This window comes from Pungitius pungitius, chromosome 11 (assembly GCF_949316345.1).
Source record: "Pungitius pungitius chromosome 11, fPunPun2.1, whole genome shotgun sequence".
Taxonomy (NCBI): domain Eukaryota; kingdom Metazoa; phylum Chordata; class Actinopteri; order Perciformes; family Gasterosteidae; genus Pungitius; species Pungitius pungitius.
In genome coordinates this window covers 15,073,006-15,088,313 of record NC_084910.1, presented here as the reverse complement: position 1 = coordinate 15,088,313, position 15,308 = coordinate 15,073,006, and the positions used below count along the sequence as shown (strand labels likewise).

Here is a 15,308-nt window from a genome sequence, read left to right as displayed (position 1 = left end):
CTTTCTGAAAGGGTTCCTTGCATCAATCAACACAGACTTCAATAAAATGAATGTATATTAATAGAAGTGCATGTTGCAGGCAAAGGAAATTGGAGCATTAGCTCCAATACTAAATCCGTTACATTTTTATAAGGTCCGTGACATCAGTCAAGGGGGGATATTAAAAGACAGCAAGTAACTGTTTTATATTTGCCTGCCTTATTCGTGGGATAGTTGACATTCACCAGCAGAAAGAAAAAAGCCGAAAAAAGGACACACAAACCAATAAATACATGGCAGAGGGGGAAAAATATGCTCTTAATGATGTAAAAGTAAAAATGATTATTTTAAAGTCAGTTAGTCAATGTGGCCGGTATGCTGCAGGAGTGTGTATAAAGAAAAAACATTTTAAAAAACAGGATACTAATTATAGTCTTACTGCTGAAGCCTGAACATAAATCAAAGTGCAAAAGTCTTTATCTGAACAGCTGTCACGCTGACAAACTGCAACGTTTTAGACTTTAACCAAAAAAGACTTTTTAGTGCGTTTGTATTTAACATGCCAATAGACAGTAAACACACAGCCTCTTCATTATGGCTCTGTTCCATTTAGACCCCGGCGCTGTGCATCCCAACTCACTGTCAGTGATGTTGGTACATCTCTGTGTGGTCGGCCTTATGTTTTTTAGTCCACTGACTCTACCAGAAATGTCAATCCTTAAATAATGATTGCAACCTCCGGGGTGTTCATATATCTATATACAGTATATAATTAAAAATGTATAATGGATAAGTTCTATCCAGTATTATTGATTATGACATTGTAGCGATGAATCATCGCTGCTCTTGGGTCATGAACATTGCTTTTTGCCCAATGAGTAGTGATTGTAAAACCTTTTAGTAAGTTGGATAACACACTGGTCTCAGCCAACACGGAGGCCTTTAACACTAAATAAAACTCATTCATGTTTGGTGTTTTAAAGAGTCGGCCATACCCTTGATTCACCACTAGATGTCCCAGAAACACCATAAATAAATCATTCAGTGAGGATGATTGAGACCAGACTCTAACACACCTTTGTTATATCCTGTCGAAGGGCTTCACTTGAATGGAGAGTTTTCCCTGAAAACCTGGTTTTCCACAACATGACGTGGTTTAGATGTGATGACGCTGCCAGACAAAGCAGCCAGTTTCAGTTTAAGTTTAATCATTTTGTCCTCTCCCTTGTAAGACTTTTGGGTAAAAATCCCACTGAACATAACTGCAGGAACACCTTTACCTCTTTTGCACTTCAGAAATGTAGAGAAACCTGCACCCACACCCTTACTTTGACAGGTGTTGGCTTCTTCTTTTCTTGGGGGATTATGAAAGTAACACACCTAAAGCAACGCAGTTCTTTGAAAATATATTTGATGTTTTATTCATAGCTCAGCTCAAAGTAATTTCTATTTTATTTTTAAAACTATTTACATGTCTAAGGGGCAGACTGCAGAGACACAGTGGCTCCTCTGCTGAAACTGTAACTCATTCCTCAGCCAGCAGGGTGTGGAGAGATGGACTTTTGGGGAATTGAAAGCACAAGATCCTTCGTCTCTCTTTACCTCGCCTCCCCTGCAAAGGAGAATCTGATCGTTTCAATAAGCGAAAGTATCGAGACCAAAGGGAAGACACTTGAGTTAAAAGGGACTCGGCAGGAGGCAACAGAGGGAAAGAGGAAGTCAATACTGCCTTTCTGCTGCCTCGGAACAAAGGAGCGGAAAATGGAGCTAGAGTTACATAACGTTAGGCAGAATGAATGGGGTGTGTCCTGTGTCAGAAGGAACAAACAGCCGGGACACTCCCACGGGACTCCGGCCCAGCAGAGACTTTTTTAGGATTTTGATTAACTTTGTGAAACTAAAGTGGGAATACACTTATCAAAATGTTCCATTGTGATCTCTGATGGTCTCAGAAGCACCAAATTCAGCCATCAGCATCCATTTCAGTTAGAAAAATGCTACACTGAGCCACTCCATAATAAAAAGTCTAATTTTAGATAATCTATGCCAGCTGTTTATCCACACACACACACACACACACACACAAAGTCATCAATGGCAACCGTTACACAACACAAACAAACACTGTCTTTAGTTTTAGGGAGCAGTTCTGGGTGGGGGGCATTTCCAATGAATGGAAGTGTGTGTGTGTGTGTGTGTGTGTGTGTGTGTGTGTGTGTGTGTGTGTGTGTGTGTGTGTGTGTGTGTGTGATAGACGTTGCATGTCTCCTCTTTAAGAGGGAATTTCCCCCGAGTCCGACATCAGTCTCACTTGGACAGCAGGACATACGGACGTGTTCTCTCTCTTCCACCAGGAAACTCTGAGGTGAGTCCTGAGGAAAGAAAAAACAGCCTTTAATCCAGATGTTGAGAATGAAAGATGCAATAGGAATGTTTAAGAGTTATGTCATGATGCTTTTTTTTTATCCAGGTCTCTGAGCATTTGTCAAGTACCATATTGTGTTGATTTTGATGTTTTTTTGCATATATTTTACATATGAACAGGTTCATGATCCAAATATATTGTCTGTTAATCCGCTACGAGGTGTTTTGCTGTTGCACCTCTGTTAATTACTGTCATCAACAATTTTTCATCCACAGTCATGGCTCGTTTGGACCAGGTCATCACAAACATTGTGGATATATTCCTTGATTACGCTGACGATGAGGGAAAGAAAAAGACGTTGAACAAAGAAGAGCTGAAGAAGGTGTTGGAGAAAGAAATACAAACTCCTGAGTTAAAAGTAAGCCACTAAACACACTTTATGTGCACCGAAATGAATGCGTCATCCCACCTCTTAGTCACCACACCGCTTGCATTTCATGATGTCATTTAACTGTGAGGATGTGTTCCCTACAGGATCAAATCAAAGCAGAGGACATTGAGGAAGCCATGAACATGCTGGATAAAAACCACGATGGGGAGATAAACTTCCGAGAGTTTTGTCGCTGTGTGAGTGACCTGGCCAAATGCTACTACCAGAAAAAGACAGGCAAGGGTGGCAAGAAAGGCAAAGGGAAAGAACGAGAAGGTGAACAAGAAGACTAAAGGACCAACCCTAAAAAATGTTTGCAGCATCATAAGATATTTAGAAATATTTGATACATATGACAATTGCGTCTGTCATGTGGGACAGAGACACTGGACCCAGATGTTGAGATATCAGGCCCTTTGCACATCCATCATTCAAATCAAACTTGGTATTTATGTTTTGAAAGTAGATCTGAGTTGTGATACTTGCTACCTTTTAAAACCTCTGTCAGCATGTTTTCAAAGAACTTTCTATTCCATGCTTTGCTGACAATAAATAAAAACAATGAAGTTTGACTTGTTCCTGGCGTTGGTTCAACATTTAACCACCGGAGCCCCTTTGCTGTGTTCTCCAGAGCACCCGATCACTGTCACCGCTTCGTTAGGGAACATTTTAAACTCCACTGACTGCTGTCGGTTATATTCCATCAGAAAAGTCACTTAAAATTAGTCAAGCGATTAAAATATGTAATCACGATTAATTGCATTTATGCCATAGTTAACTCCAAATGAATCACAATTAATAGCAAATTTGTATTTTTTCTTCATTTTAATGCTCTTATCAACATCGAAAAGTGGATTGGTTTGCTTTATGCAAATGTTTTATTTTACTGAAATTGACATTGACAAACCGGGCGGTACAAAATAAAATTATAAAGTGCACATTTCAGGTAAACAAGGACTCAGCCTATAGTGCAGTTAAACCATGGCAATGTGAACAAAGCAGTCAGGCCTTATTTCAGAAACAATGAACCGTAGGTTAGGTTACCAATAAAAGGTAAACCTACTACTTCTTTGCTTTCAGCCAGCTACTCAAACAGCCTGTTGACATTTTCAGGCAACAGTCATCCATCCCGCCCCCCCAAATAAAAAAAAGGAAAAATAAAAAAATATTATTATAATATTTAAGAAAATGTTAATCTCGCGATAAAAAATTGACGTTGTTAAAATGGGTTTGGGTTAACAGCGCGTTTAACTGACAACACTACTTAAAATATTTATCTTGTTGTCATTGCTGTTTCCCTTCTTTAGGTGCATCTTTGAAACTAAACATCATTATAATATATTCAAGTGATGGAGTGATGCTTTTCCCAACCTTTAGAATCTACGGGATTATAAACGGGGATTTGGCTCATCAATTATTTATTTTAATGTTTTTTAAACCCGGCCAAAATGTTTATATTTTATTGGACAGTTTGATGGATTTAGTTTTTTAGTTTTAATACCTTCAGTTGTTAAACACACTTGATCTGCTTAGGAAAATGTGCCTACAAAACTAACAATGTGTTCAAACCGCTTTTAATATCAACTTATGTAAGGTTTATTCGGATATTATTTTAAAGGAGATTTTCGGCATTTCTATTGGTTCTCCTTCGCTACGCCCTGTGTGGCAGTTGGGATTGTGAACGACCTGTCTTTCCACAACCACAAGTTGTTTTGCTGCAGGCAGTGGTGTAAAGAAATTAAAACCTGTTTATATGGTTCCTAAGTAATATATGGTTGCCCATGTTTTGTGTACTGCATTCTGGGTGTGTGCATGGTGGAGCAAGTACAGCCGGCACACTGTCATGGTTATAACCCAACAAACTCTGTTTAACACCACAACATGAACATTTTGTAATACTAGTAATAAGTGTACATTTATTAAAAAAAATCCCCGCCGAACTGCATGTTGGGTACAGCTCACAACAAGAAGTAACTCTGTTTCTACATGAAAACACGGAAAAGATGCACCAACACAACACAGCCTGTGGTGGCAACACTAGCAGCCAAAACAAGCTAACGAGCTCCGACCAGTTGGCCAGCGAGAGCCAATGGATGAAGCAGCAGCAGCTGAAATTTGAGATCAATGTTTTGCATCAATTTGTTTGAAAGCCGAGTGAACAGAATGCCCCTGATTTGAAGTCTGTGTAAGTAGTCCGACCCTAATGTCACGAAGCAAATGCAGGTTTTGTTTTTGTTCATGTCACATGTAGACCCAAAATCAAAGCATGTTCATAAACCTCTCACTTTACACCTAATCAATTTAAATGTGGCTAAAGTAGCAAATTTGTAAAAAACCATTACAGTATATAATGTATGCGAGAGATGAGGTGGTAGGATTTTTACTGATTAAGGTTAGTTTAGCTTTAAGCCATCTTAAATGTTTTTGTTTAAATGTTAGGTAACAAATGCTATATTTTACTCAATAGAAAGACTGTTCAAAAAGTGGGTGTTCAGCCAAAACTGCTGGAATTAAACAATGAAAAGGAGTTTAAAACATTACTGAAAAATGACAAAAAAGGAAGTCGAAGGAAGTGCAATTTAGCTGCTTCCTCTGTGAAACCCCCTGCTTGAGGTAAACAATCCTAACCCACCCACAGACACACTGCACACAAACGACTGCGTTATAGTGGAAAGTTACTGGTGTCGTTGCCATGGGAGAGGCCACGACTACACAACCAAAAACAGGTTTTTAATAAGCAAGAGCCGTGCCCTAAACGGTAACACTAGTGCATTACACTGCATGTCTCTATAGGCAAGAGAATTGAAGTTGTCACAAACATTACAGTGAAAATAAAAATATGGCACATGCATTTTAATGGTATCTTAATGGTGCACAATCTTATTCCATCACACAGACCAACAACAACCCTGATTCTGGTGAACAATCCTAGCTTGGATTGAGTAGTTCTGACACCATTACGCTGTTTTTAATGGCTAAAGTACTACAGAGATGTTTCTGTAGACGTTGCTGTGCTTGTGAGGGAGCGAGCGAAGGCCGTCTGCAGGAGGGTTCTTCTGGCGTCAGCTAACATTCCTTATCTGTGAGTCACATAAAGCGTGTAAACTTGTTTGTACTGGTGTCTCTGTCTCCCATAAACTTTTAAAATCATTTTTTATCCCTTCAACATTTGTCCAAAGTCATCCATGCTTTGCTTTCTCATCAGCTGCAGATGAAATCTGCATGAGAAACCTCATATGTGATCCTCACTCCTGCTTTCACTATTAATGTTTGCTATTGTTTTATAATCGGCAAAAACAAAAGAGATGTTTCTGTAGATGTTGGTGAGCTTGTGAGGGAGCACAGCATTCTGCAGAAGGATTCATCAGGTGGCAGCAAACATTCAGCAGGTGTACATTTGTTTGTACTGGTGTCTTTGTCTCCAATAGAACTAAGACCAACGCCTCATCAGGTCTGACCACATAGCAGGTTGTGATACTTGCAACAACCCACAAACTGTGTGTGCAGACAAGAGCCCACTTGTTTATTATCAAAGTACTCACTCCTATTTGTACTTGCTGGTTTGTTAATAACTGCTTGTATAAGTATTAAAAGCCATTAATGGAGGGTTGGGTGGTAGGATTTCTACTGATTATGGTTAGTTTAGCTTTAAGCCATTGCTTTAGATATATGAGGAGAGCTTTGCTTAATCTGCATATTCCATTTACCAGCTGGGTTTCTTTCAATCAAACACTGGTTTCTGTAAGAGAAACCCTTTGAAAGCCATGACGAGCCTGTAGCTGTGTGTAACATGAGATACACTCTGCAAAACATGTTGGACTAGTTTTTGCAAATTAAGGAAATGAAAACTTACTGTCAACATATGCCCTGAAGGAAGAAAACATATCTATTTAATTCTGGATACGGGTGTATGTACAGCCTTTGAGACTTCCCTTAAAGAAAACTACGATAGCGAGGGGTGGGTCTTCTGAAAGAGGGCGCGTCATTCTCTATTTAAAGCCGTTCATGTCAGTGCGTCGCCTCAAAATCCTCCCTTCCACTCTTCTTACCTGCTCAAGCGCTCATACTATTTGGGTAAGTCCAAATGGGTTTTTTAATATCCTTTTTGAAAAAAACAACATTTACAATTTTGCATTTATTTTGCCCAACTACATGATACCTAACGTGCAACATTATCACACAATAAATGTAGTATTGACCCCGGGGTCAGGGAAAACATTTTGGAAAGTTTTGGATAAAATCCAGTTGCTCATTTAACTGTTCCCAGTCTTTTAATTTCACTTTTCAAAGCTGTCAAACTCTCGTGGAAAATGAAAGGAAGCTTTTAGATATTTTCTCATGAACAGTGATTAAAGTGAACAACGCTTTGTCATTTCAGTCAACATGGGTGAACTCATTGCTGCAATGGGAATTATCAGGAATGTCTTTGACAAGTATGCTGGAGAAGAAGGGGACAAGGAAACTTTAACCAAGAAAGAACTTTCCAAATTGCTCCGTGAGCAAGTTGGGGAGGAGGTAAGTAGACAATGAAGCAACACAAAATGTCTATGAATGCCTCTTTGACAGATTGTTTATATTTTTCCTTAAAAATTCATTCTGAACCTTCCTTTTCTTAAGATGAGCTCCAAGGAAGTGGATGATTTCTTCAAAGACCTGAATCAAGATGGTGATTCCGTAATCAGTTACCATGAGTATATCATTTTTGTTGCAACGCTCACTATGATTATTGGATAATTTTATTGAGCCAAGTTGCCTCAGAACTTCTTTGGGTATTTTACTTTGTTCTAAATGAAAGCATAAACTGGAGGATCACATTTTGCATCATTCAAGTTCAATGTAATCACTGATGAATAAAAACTAAAAAAGAATCCTATTGTGAATGTTTTGTGTGTGTTCTGAAACAAATACAGGTGTAATTTAAAGTGAAGCAGCTGCAAGGCACAATGCCTGCAAAATAAGCTTTAACAACATAATCTGCCTTTTCATTTAACATGCTATAAACAACGTCTCTCCATGTATTATTCAGGGACCTTTCCACGGAGAAATGTTCACTGTAAGGATGCATTACACATAAAAACAAATCTTTAAAACCATTTGAAGCAGTAATCTTCATGCACATGTTTGTAGAGTTCAGTAATGATGCAGCGTTCTGTGTTCTCATGTTCAACACAAGTGATTTTTGCTGCGACGCCCCCTTGTGTTCAAAGCTTTCACTCTGAGGGGTCCATATTCATTTTATGGTCTTCTGTGGCTGGAATCAATTTGCCTAATAAAGAGGATGAAAAGTATTTCCTAAAAGTTTACCAACGTTAGCATTAATTAGAAAAAATGAACAGAGCGCTAATCTGAAAAATAAAATAAACTATAAAGACATGTCTAAAGCCTCACAGCTGGTTGAGCTCATTTGTTTTAAAATGAATCTCATTATGCAAAGAAAATGTAAACGATCTATTATAATTCAGCCCGGATGGCAAGCCCATGTTTTGTATAAATGTATTCAGTGATGCTGCTTTAAAGTCAAGATCAATGATGTGATGTCGGAGAACATTGAGCTACATTAAAGGGTTGTTCAATTTGGGGGCTGCAACATTTGTTGAGAATTACTATCATTGTATAGTTTTCCATACTGGTCACCAGTTGTTCCTTGTAGCCAAAAATATGATTTCCAGTTAAGAATTTTTTATCCCTTCAACATTCACCGAAAGTCATGCATGCTTTTTATTTTCTCATCAGCTGCAGATGAAATCATTAATATTTAGTCTGCTCGAGAAACCTCATATTTGATCCTTTGTCCTGCTTTCACTATTAATGTTCGCTATTGTTTTATAATCGGCAAAAACAAAAGAGATGTTTCTGTAGATGTTGGTGAGCTTGTGAGGGAGGACAGCATTCTGCAGAAGGATTCATCAGGTGGCAGCAAACATTCAGCAGGTGTACATTTGTTTGTACGGGTGTCTTTGTCTCCAATAGAACTAAGACCAACGCCTCATCAGGTTTGACCACATAGCAGGTTGTGATACTTGCAACAACCCACAAACTGTGTGTGCAGACAAGGGCCCACTCGTTTATTATCAAAGTACTCACTCCTATTTCTTGTCTAATTAGGTATTTTTAAAAATGGGTTGATTAAAAGCTATTTACGTATTTACTTACCAATTAACCAATAATTACCAATAAGTATTTACAAGGCTCGCTGCATAGTCATGAACATTTCACTTCCCAACTAAATGTAAATGCACTTTAATAGCAATAAATTAAGGAAATTATTCTGGAACTCATGGTTAAAATTTTCCCTGAAAGAAGAAAACGTATCAGTTTTATTCAGGTTACGGGTGTATCCAGAGCCTTTGAGGCTTCCCCTATTGTATGCACTGAAAAGAGATGATGATGTCATCTGGGCCTTTTGTAAATTTCTTAGGTGTAGAAAAAAAGCAAAAAACTACAATAGAAAGGGGTGGGTCTTCTGAAAGAGGGCACGTTATTCTCTATTTAAAGGCGTTCATGTCAGTGCGTCGCCTCAAAATCCTCCCTTCCACTCTTCATAACTTTTTTTAGCATTCATCCTATTTGGGTAAGTCCAAATGGGTTTTCAAGTATCTTTTTTGAAAACACATCATTTACAATTTTGCATTTGATTTGCATTTGAACATTATCTAACTTTAAATGCAATATTATTAAGTTTAAATTATTATTTAACTCCTTCAATCTTTTTTTGAATTTTACACTTTAAATCCTTAACATATTTTCTCATTAAAACTGATTAAAATCAACAACACTTTGTCATTTCAGTCAACATGGGTGAACTCATTGCTGCAATGGGAATTATCAGGAATGTCTTTGACAAGTATGCTGGAGAAGAAGGGGACAAGGAAACTTTAACCAAGAAAGAACTTTCCAAATTGCTCCGTGAGAAAATTGGGGAGGAGGTAAGTAGCCGATGAAGCAAAACTTTGTCAAAATAGCTATGAATGCTAGATTGTTTACGTTTTGACTTAACAATTCATTCTGAACTTTCCTTTTCTTTAGCTGAGCTCCAAGGAAGTGGATGATTTCTTCGATAACCTGGATCAAGATGGTGATTCCGTAATCAGTTACGAAGAGTATATCACCTTTGTTGCAACGCTCACTATGATTCTGGAATAATTTTATTGAGGATTAAATGTTGCATCATTGAAGTGCAATGTAATCAGTGATGAATAAAAACTAAAAAATAATCATATTGTAAATGTTTTGTGTGTTAAATACAGTTGTAGTTTAAAGTGGAGCAGCTGCAAGGCAGAATGCCTTTAAAATGAGCTTTAAACATAATCTGCCTACTTAAACATACTATCAACACTATCTCTCCATGTATAATTCAGGGTCAGCGTTCTGTGTTCTCATGATCAACACCTGATTTTTGCTGTGACGCCCCCTTGTGTTCAAAGCTTTCACTCTGAGGGGTCCATATTCATTTTATGGTCTTCTGTGGCTGGAATCAATTTGCCTAATAAAGAGGATGAAAAGTATTTCCCAAAAGTTTACCAGTTTAAGCATGAGTTAGGAAACATGAACAGAGTACTAATCTGAAAGATAAAATAAACTATAAAGACAAAGAGCCTCACAGCTGGTTGAGCTCATTTATTGAAATGGGAAAAAACGAACCTATGGCTTTTAGAAACCTCAAAGTGGCAAGTTGTCTACTCATGTTTTATAATTCAGACCGGATGGCAGGCCCTTCTTTTGTAAAATGATATTCAGTGACGCTGCTTTAAAGTCAAGATCAATCATCGAGCTCAGAACATTGGGATGATGAAGATGACAACGTTAAAGGGTTGTTAAATGTAGGGCTGCAACCTGGCAATCATTTTTCATACTATTTTTTTGTAGGTCCTGATGCTGTTTTACTAGTATGTGCTGGGACATTTAATGTAATTGATTTTGTACCCTAAAGGTGATCTTGAATTGAATCAATCATCGTTCAGTATCGAATGTACCAACATTCATTTAAACTACTAACTGCTTTTTAATATTTTAATTAAGTAAGCATTTAAACAAGTAATCATAAATAATGCTTTTAATCATTTAAATATGATAATGATATGGTACCTTTGGTTGACTATGACATTGTAGCACGTGTTCCATCTCTGCTCATGTGTCAAAGGCATCGCTTTTTCCACAAAACCTTTTAGCAAATAAGTTGGATAAGTGATCACATCTCAGGCCACATGGCAGCCTTTAGCAAGTACCTAACACTACATAAAATGTAGGTTTGATATTAAGGATATGGTCATACTCTTAATTCACCACTAGATGTCAGAGAAATACAGTACATAATATACAGTATATATACACTGTTTTATTAAAATGAATGATGCTGAGTTGAGCAAGTTAGAATGAGACCAGATTAACATGCATGTGTTGTACCCTGTGAAAGAGCATCACTCGTCCCTTTTAAGAGTTATGGGTATAAATTCCAATAAACATGGCTGCAGGAACATCTTTACCTCCTTTGCACTTCTGCTACATTTGATATATGATACATTTTCATGAACGATTTCATGATCCAAATGTATTATCTGTTAATCTGGTATGTTTTAAAGGTATTTGCTATTGCTCCTCTGTTAATTACTCTTATCAACATGTTTTTCATCTACAGACATGGCGGGTTTGGACCAGGTGGATAAATTACGGAATGAATGAGGGATTATGATGAAGGCAAGTAAAATAAATAATAATAATGATAAGACATGAATAAAGAAGAGCTGAAAAGGGTGTTGGAGCAAGAAATACAAACTCCCGAGTCAAAAGTAAGAGACTGAATACACTTTATGTGCACTGAAATAAACAGGACATTTATTACATGCTTGCAAGCATGGAGACACAATTTAAAATGTACCCAGAGTTGTGCTTCAAGGCTACTCAAAGGTCTTCATCTTCGGGCAGGGATGTGAAGCTGGAGGATGACAATAGACAAACAGGGGGGGCTCTGGGCAAAATCGAAGTAACACTGATTAAGGTGAAACATTATTGCAGTTTTTCCAACATATTCTGCTGCAAGTGTGCTGAAGCAATGCGTGTAAGAGGTAAAAATCTGCCGGTACACTGGCAAGTCATGTTGTCTCATACTGTAAATACTCTAAATGTTCTCATTTGACCTGAAATTGGCTCATATGCCAATATATTTTAAAATATTTTGGGTTGTGGAGGCAAATCTATTCCTTCTGTGTTTCCATAAATTAACACATATCACTTAAATGAACCAATAAGCCCCAGAGCATGTCCTTGGACTGTGGCAGGATGCCGGAGTACCGGGGAGGACCCTCACAGACACAGAGAACATGTCGACTCCACACAGAGGGCCCACTAGGTGGAGTCAAACCCAACACCTTCTTGCCGTGAGGCAACATGCAAACTACCACAACTCTCGTGCTGCATTTACTTTTAGACCTTTTTTTATCAGATCTTTTTTTTTTCAGATAATATAGAAAGGTATGGAGCAAAACTGCAGGTTGTATTTGTAAAAAGGATGAACAGATGATGATTCAGTTGCAGCAATTCCGCAATAAAGTGATCTCCTGACACTTCAAGCAGGGGGGAGACCGTGTCTCAGCCTGCGCTACACATGTGACCCATTTCTTTGTGTCATATGAGGTCAGTCCTTCCAATAATGGATGCTCTCACTGTCGCACCCGTAACAGGAGTAGAGTGAAAAAGAAGATACTGTATTACAGTAAATAGTGATGATTTATTACTGGAGGGGACAAACTATTATGTCTGTGGGTCTCACATCTCCTGCAGTCCAATGATAAAGTTCCTTTTAACCCAATCTGTGTGGCAGGAGCAGCGTTATTCTGGTTCAAATATCACATCTGTGGAGAGAACAAAGCTGCGGTTTTGATCAAAAAGTTCCTTCCTTAAAATTTGCAACAAACAACAATCTGCGTGCACTGTGCGTGCAGACAGGAGTTAAATGGTCTGAACACACAACACACAAACCACTGTGTCGTAGTGGAAAGTTTCTGGTGTTTTTACCAAGGGAGAGGAAGTGACTACGCAGTAAAAAACAACAAGGTTGTAAGTAAGCAAGAGCTTTGCCCTAAATGTTAACTAGTATTACACCGCAGCTTTCTACTTTTATAGGCAAAATAGTGGAAATTGCCAAATGTAAGGAGGAATGTGAAAAATGTATGAAACACAAAATACGCTCTGCCTTATTTGAGATTTTGTCCAGGCAATTCATTGGCGATCTGTCTGATAGTTGTTGAAATGTTTCACTCCAAACTGTGAATATAAGCTTCATAGCGGCGTTGGAGGAAGAATTTTGATCACCAAAGTCTTGAGGATTCCCTTTAATTGCAATCTATTAAGTCGGCGTGCAGATATTTCAGCCTCGGTTCAGGTTCCTGGTGGATTCCTGCACGCGTTTTCCTCCTTCAAACCAATTTCACACAAACTCATTCCATCAAAGAGACCAGCAACACAGTCCTTATTACTTAATATGAACAATCCCAACTTGGATTGGGTAGGTCTGACACCATTACAGTGTGGATGCAAATGGTAACAAAAAGGCAGTTTTTACAACAGATAGAGAGGAGGTAGTTAGAGGAGATACTTGTGCAGATGCATTTATTGATATAACAAAAACAAGATTCAAAGCTGCGTATCTGTCATCAATTCGAGCCAACATCGTGCGAGTGATGGGCACACCCCGGATTGGCATCAGTCAAACCACCAAATGAGAAAGAGATTCCTCACTAGAGAGATCACCTGACCACCCTTCAGGCAGGGAGGAGAACACACCTCAACCACGTGACCGTGTCTCAGCCTGCGCTACACATGTGACCCATTTCTTTGTGTCATATGAGGTCAGTCATTCCAATAATGGATGCTCGCACTGTCGCACCCGTAACAGGAGTAGAGTGAAACAAACACGTGAGAAAAAGAAGTTACCGTATTAGGCCTCAGTGGATGAAGCAGCAGCAGCTGAGATCAATGTTTTGCAGCTAATTATTTAAAAGCTGAGTGAACAGAATGCACCTGGTTTAATGTATGTGTAAATTAGTAAAACTTTTTAAGAAGGGACAATGGGGGAAATACTTCTGCAGGTGCATTTATTGACATAACAAGAAAATTATTTAAATCCTTCATCAATCCCAGCCAACATCGTGCGAGTGATGGGCACACCCCGGATTGGCATCAGTTAAACCCAGTAATGAGAAAGAGATTCCCCACTAGAGAGATCACCTGACCACCCTTCAGGCAGGGAGGAGAACACACCTTAACCACGTGACCGTGTCTCAGCCTGCGCTACACAGGTGACCCATTTCTTTGTGTCATATGAGGTCAGTCATTCCAATAATGGATGCTCTCATTGTCGCACCCACAACAGGAGCAGAGTGAAGGAGAAGTTACTGTAATACAGTAAATAGTGATGATTTATTACTGGAGGGGACAAACTATTATGTCTGTGGGTCTCACATCTCCAATGATGATGTTCATTTTATTTCATTTAATTTTTCAACACATCTGTGGAGAGAACCAAGCTCCAGTTTTGATCAAAAAGTTCCCTCCTTCAAATTTGAAACCACTCACAGTTTGTGCGTGCGGGACAGGACACACATCTTCTGAACACACACATGACCACACAACACACAAACCAGTGTGTTGTAGTGGAAAGTTTCTGTTTTTTTGTACCATGGGAGGGTCAGCGAGAAAAAAGCAGGTTTTTAAGTAAGTGCCCTAAATGTTAACACTAGTGTGTTACACTGCTGGCTTCTACTTTTATAGGCAGAATAGTTACAAATTGTCAAATTCATTCAGTAAAATCTATCTAAATAAGGCACATACAACACACAGTTGACTAGAATATTGTATGAAACGCAAACTACAGCTCTGCCTTATTTGAGATTTCTTTGAGCTTTTTTTGTCCAGGCAATTTTTTGGCGATCTGTCTGATAGTTGTTGAGATGTTTCACTCTCAACTGCGTACACAAGCTTCATGGCGGCGTTGGAGGAAACATGAGTAGGCATGCAAATATTTCACAATAGAAGTAAAAACCAACATCCATGCCAATCCACCCAAAAGTTGCTTTTCTTTGACTGTCCATCAGACAATTTTAGAATGGAAAAAACAATGCAGTATGTTCTTTAATAAAATAAGCCTCAGTTCCGGTTCCTGGTCAATTTCTGCCAAGATTTGCCTCCTTCAAAACAATTTCACGCCAACTCATTCTATCACACAGACCTACAGCACTGTCCTTATTTTGCTGGGTAGTTCTGACACCATTGCGCAGTTTTTAATGGCTACAGAGATGTTTCTGTAGATGACGGGGGTTTGGCTTTAAGCCATCACTAGTTTTTACAAATGTAACAATAGCGATTTATGATGATGTCATCTGCCAATTTGTACATTTTTCAGCAGTGGGGAAAAGGAAAAAAAATGATAGAGAGGGGCGGGGCTTTTGAAAGAGGGCGCGTCATTCTTTATAAAAACCACTCATATCGGTGCGTAGTGTCAAAATCCTCCCTTCTACTCTTCCTACCTGCTCAAGCAAT

General features: G+C 38.6%; 1 protein-coding gene across 1 annotated transcript; it reads left to right on the top strand.

The window, feature by feature from the left end:
- The first annotated feature begins 2,194 nt into the window (after positions 1-2,194).
- Positions 2,195-3,352, top strand: s100w (S100 calcium binding protein W). Its single transcript, XM_037453614.2, has 3 exons — positions 2,195-2,344; positions 2,620-2,762; positions 2,879-3,352. The coding sequence occupies exons 2-3, from the start codon at positions 2,622-2,624 to the stop codon at positions 3,065-3,067; spliced, it is 330 nt and encodes a 109-aa protein (XP_037309511.1). The 5' UTR covers positions 2,195-2,344; positions 2,620-2,621; the 3' UTR covers positions 3,068-3,352.
- The last annotated feature ends 11,956 nt before the right edge of the window (positions 3,353-15,308 follow it).

Bases quoted from the DNA above. Each gene is read 5' to 3' on its own strand.
- s100w (XM_037453614.2), top strand. From the start codon at position 2,622: ATGGCTCGTTTGGACCAGGTCATCACAAACATTGTGGATATATTCCTT. The intron at 2,763-2,878 runs GTAAGCCACTAA...TGTTCCCTACAG, and splicing joins TACAAACTCCTGAGTTAAAA to GATCAAATCAAAGCAGAGGA.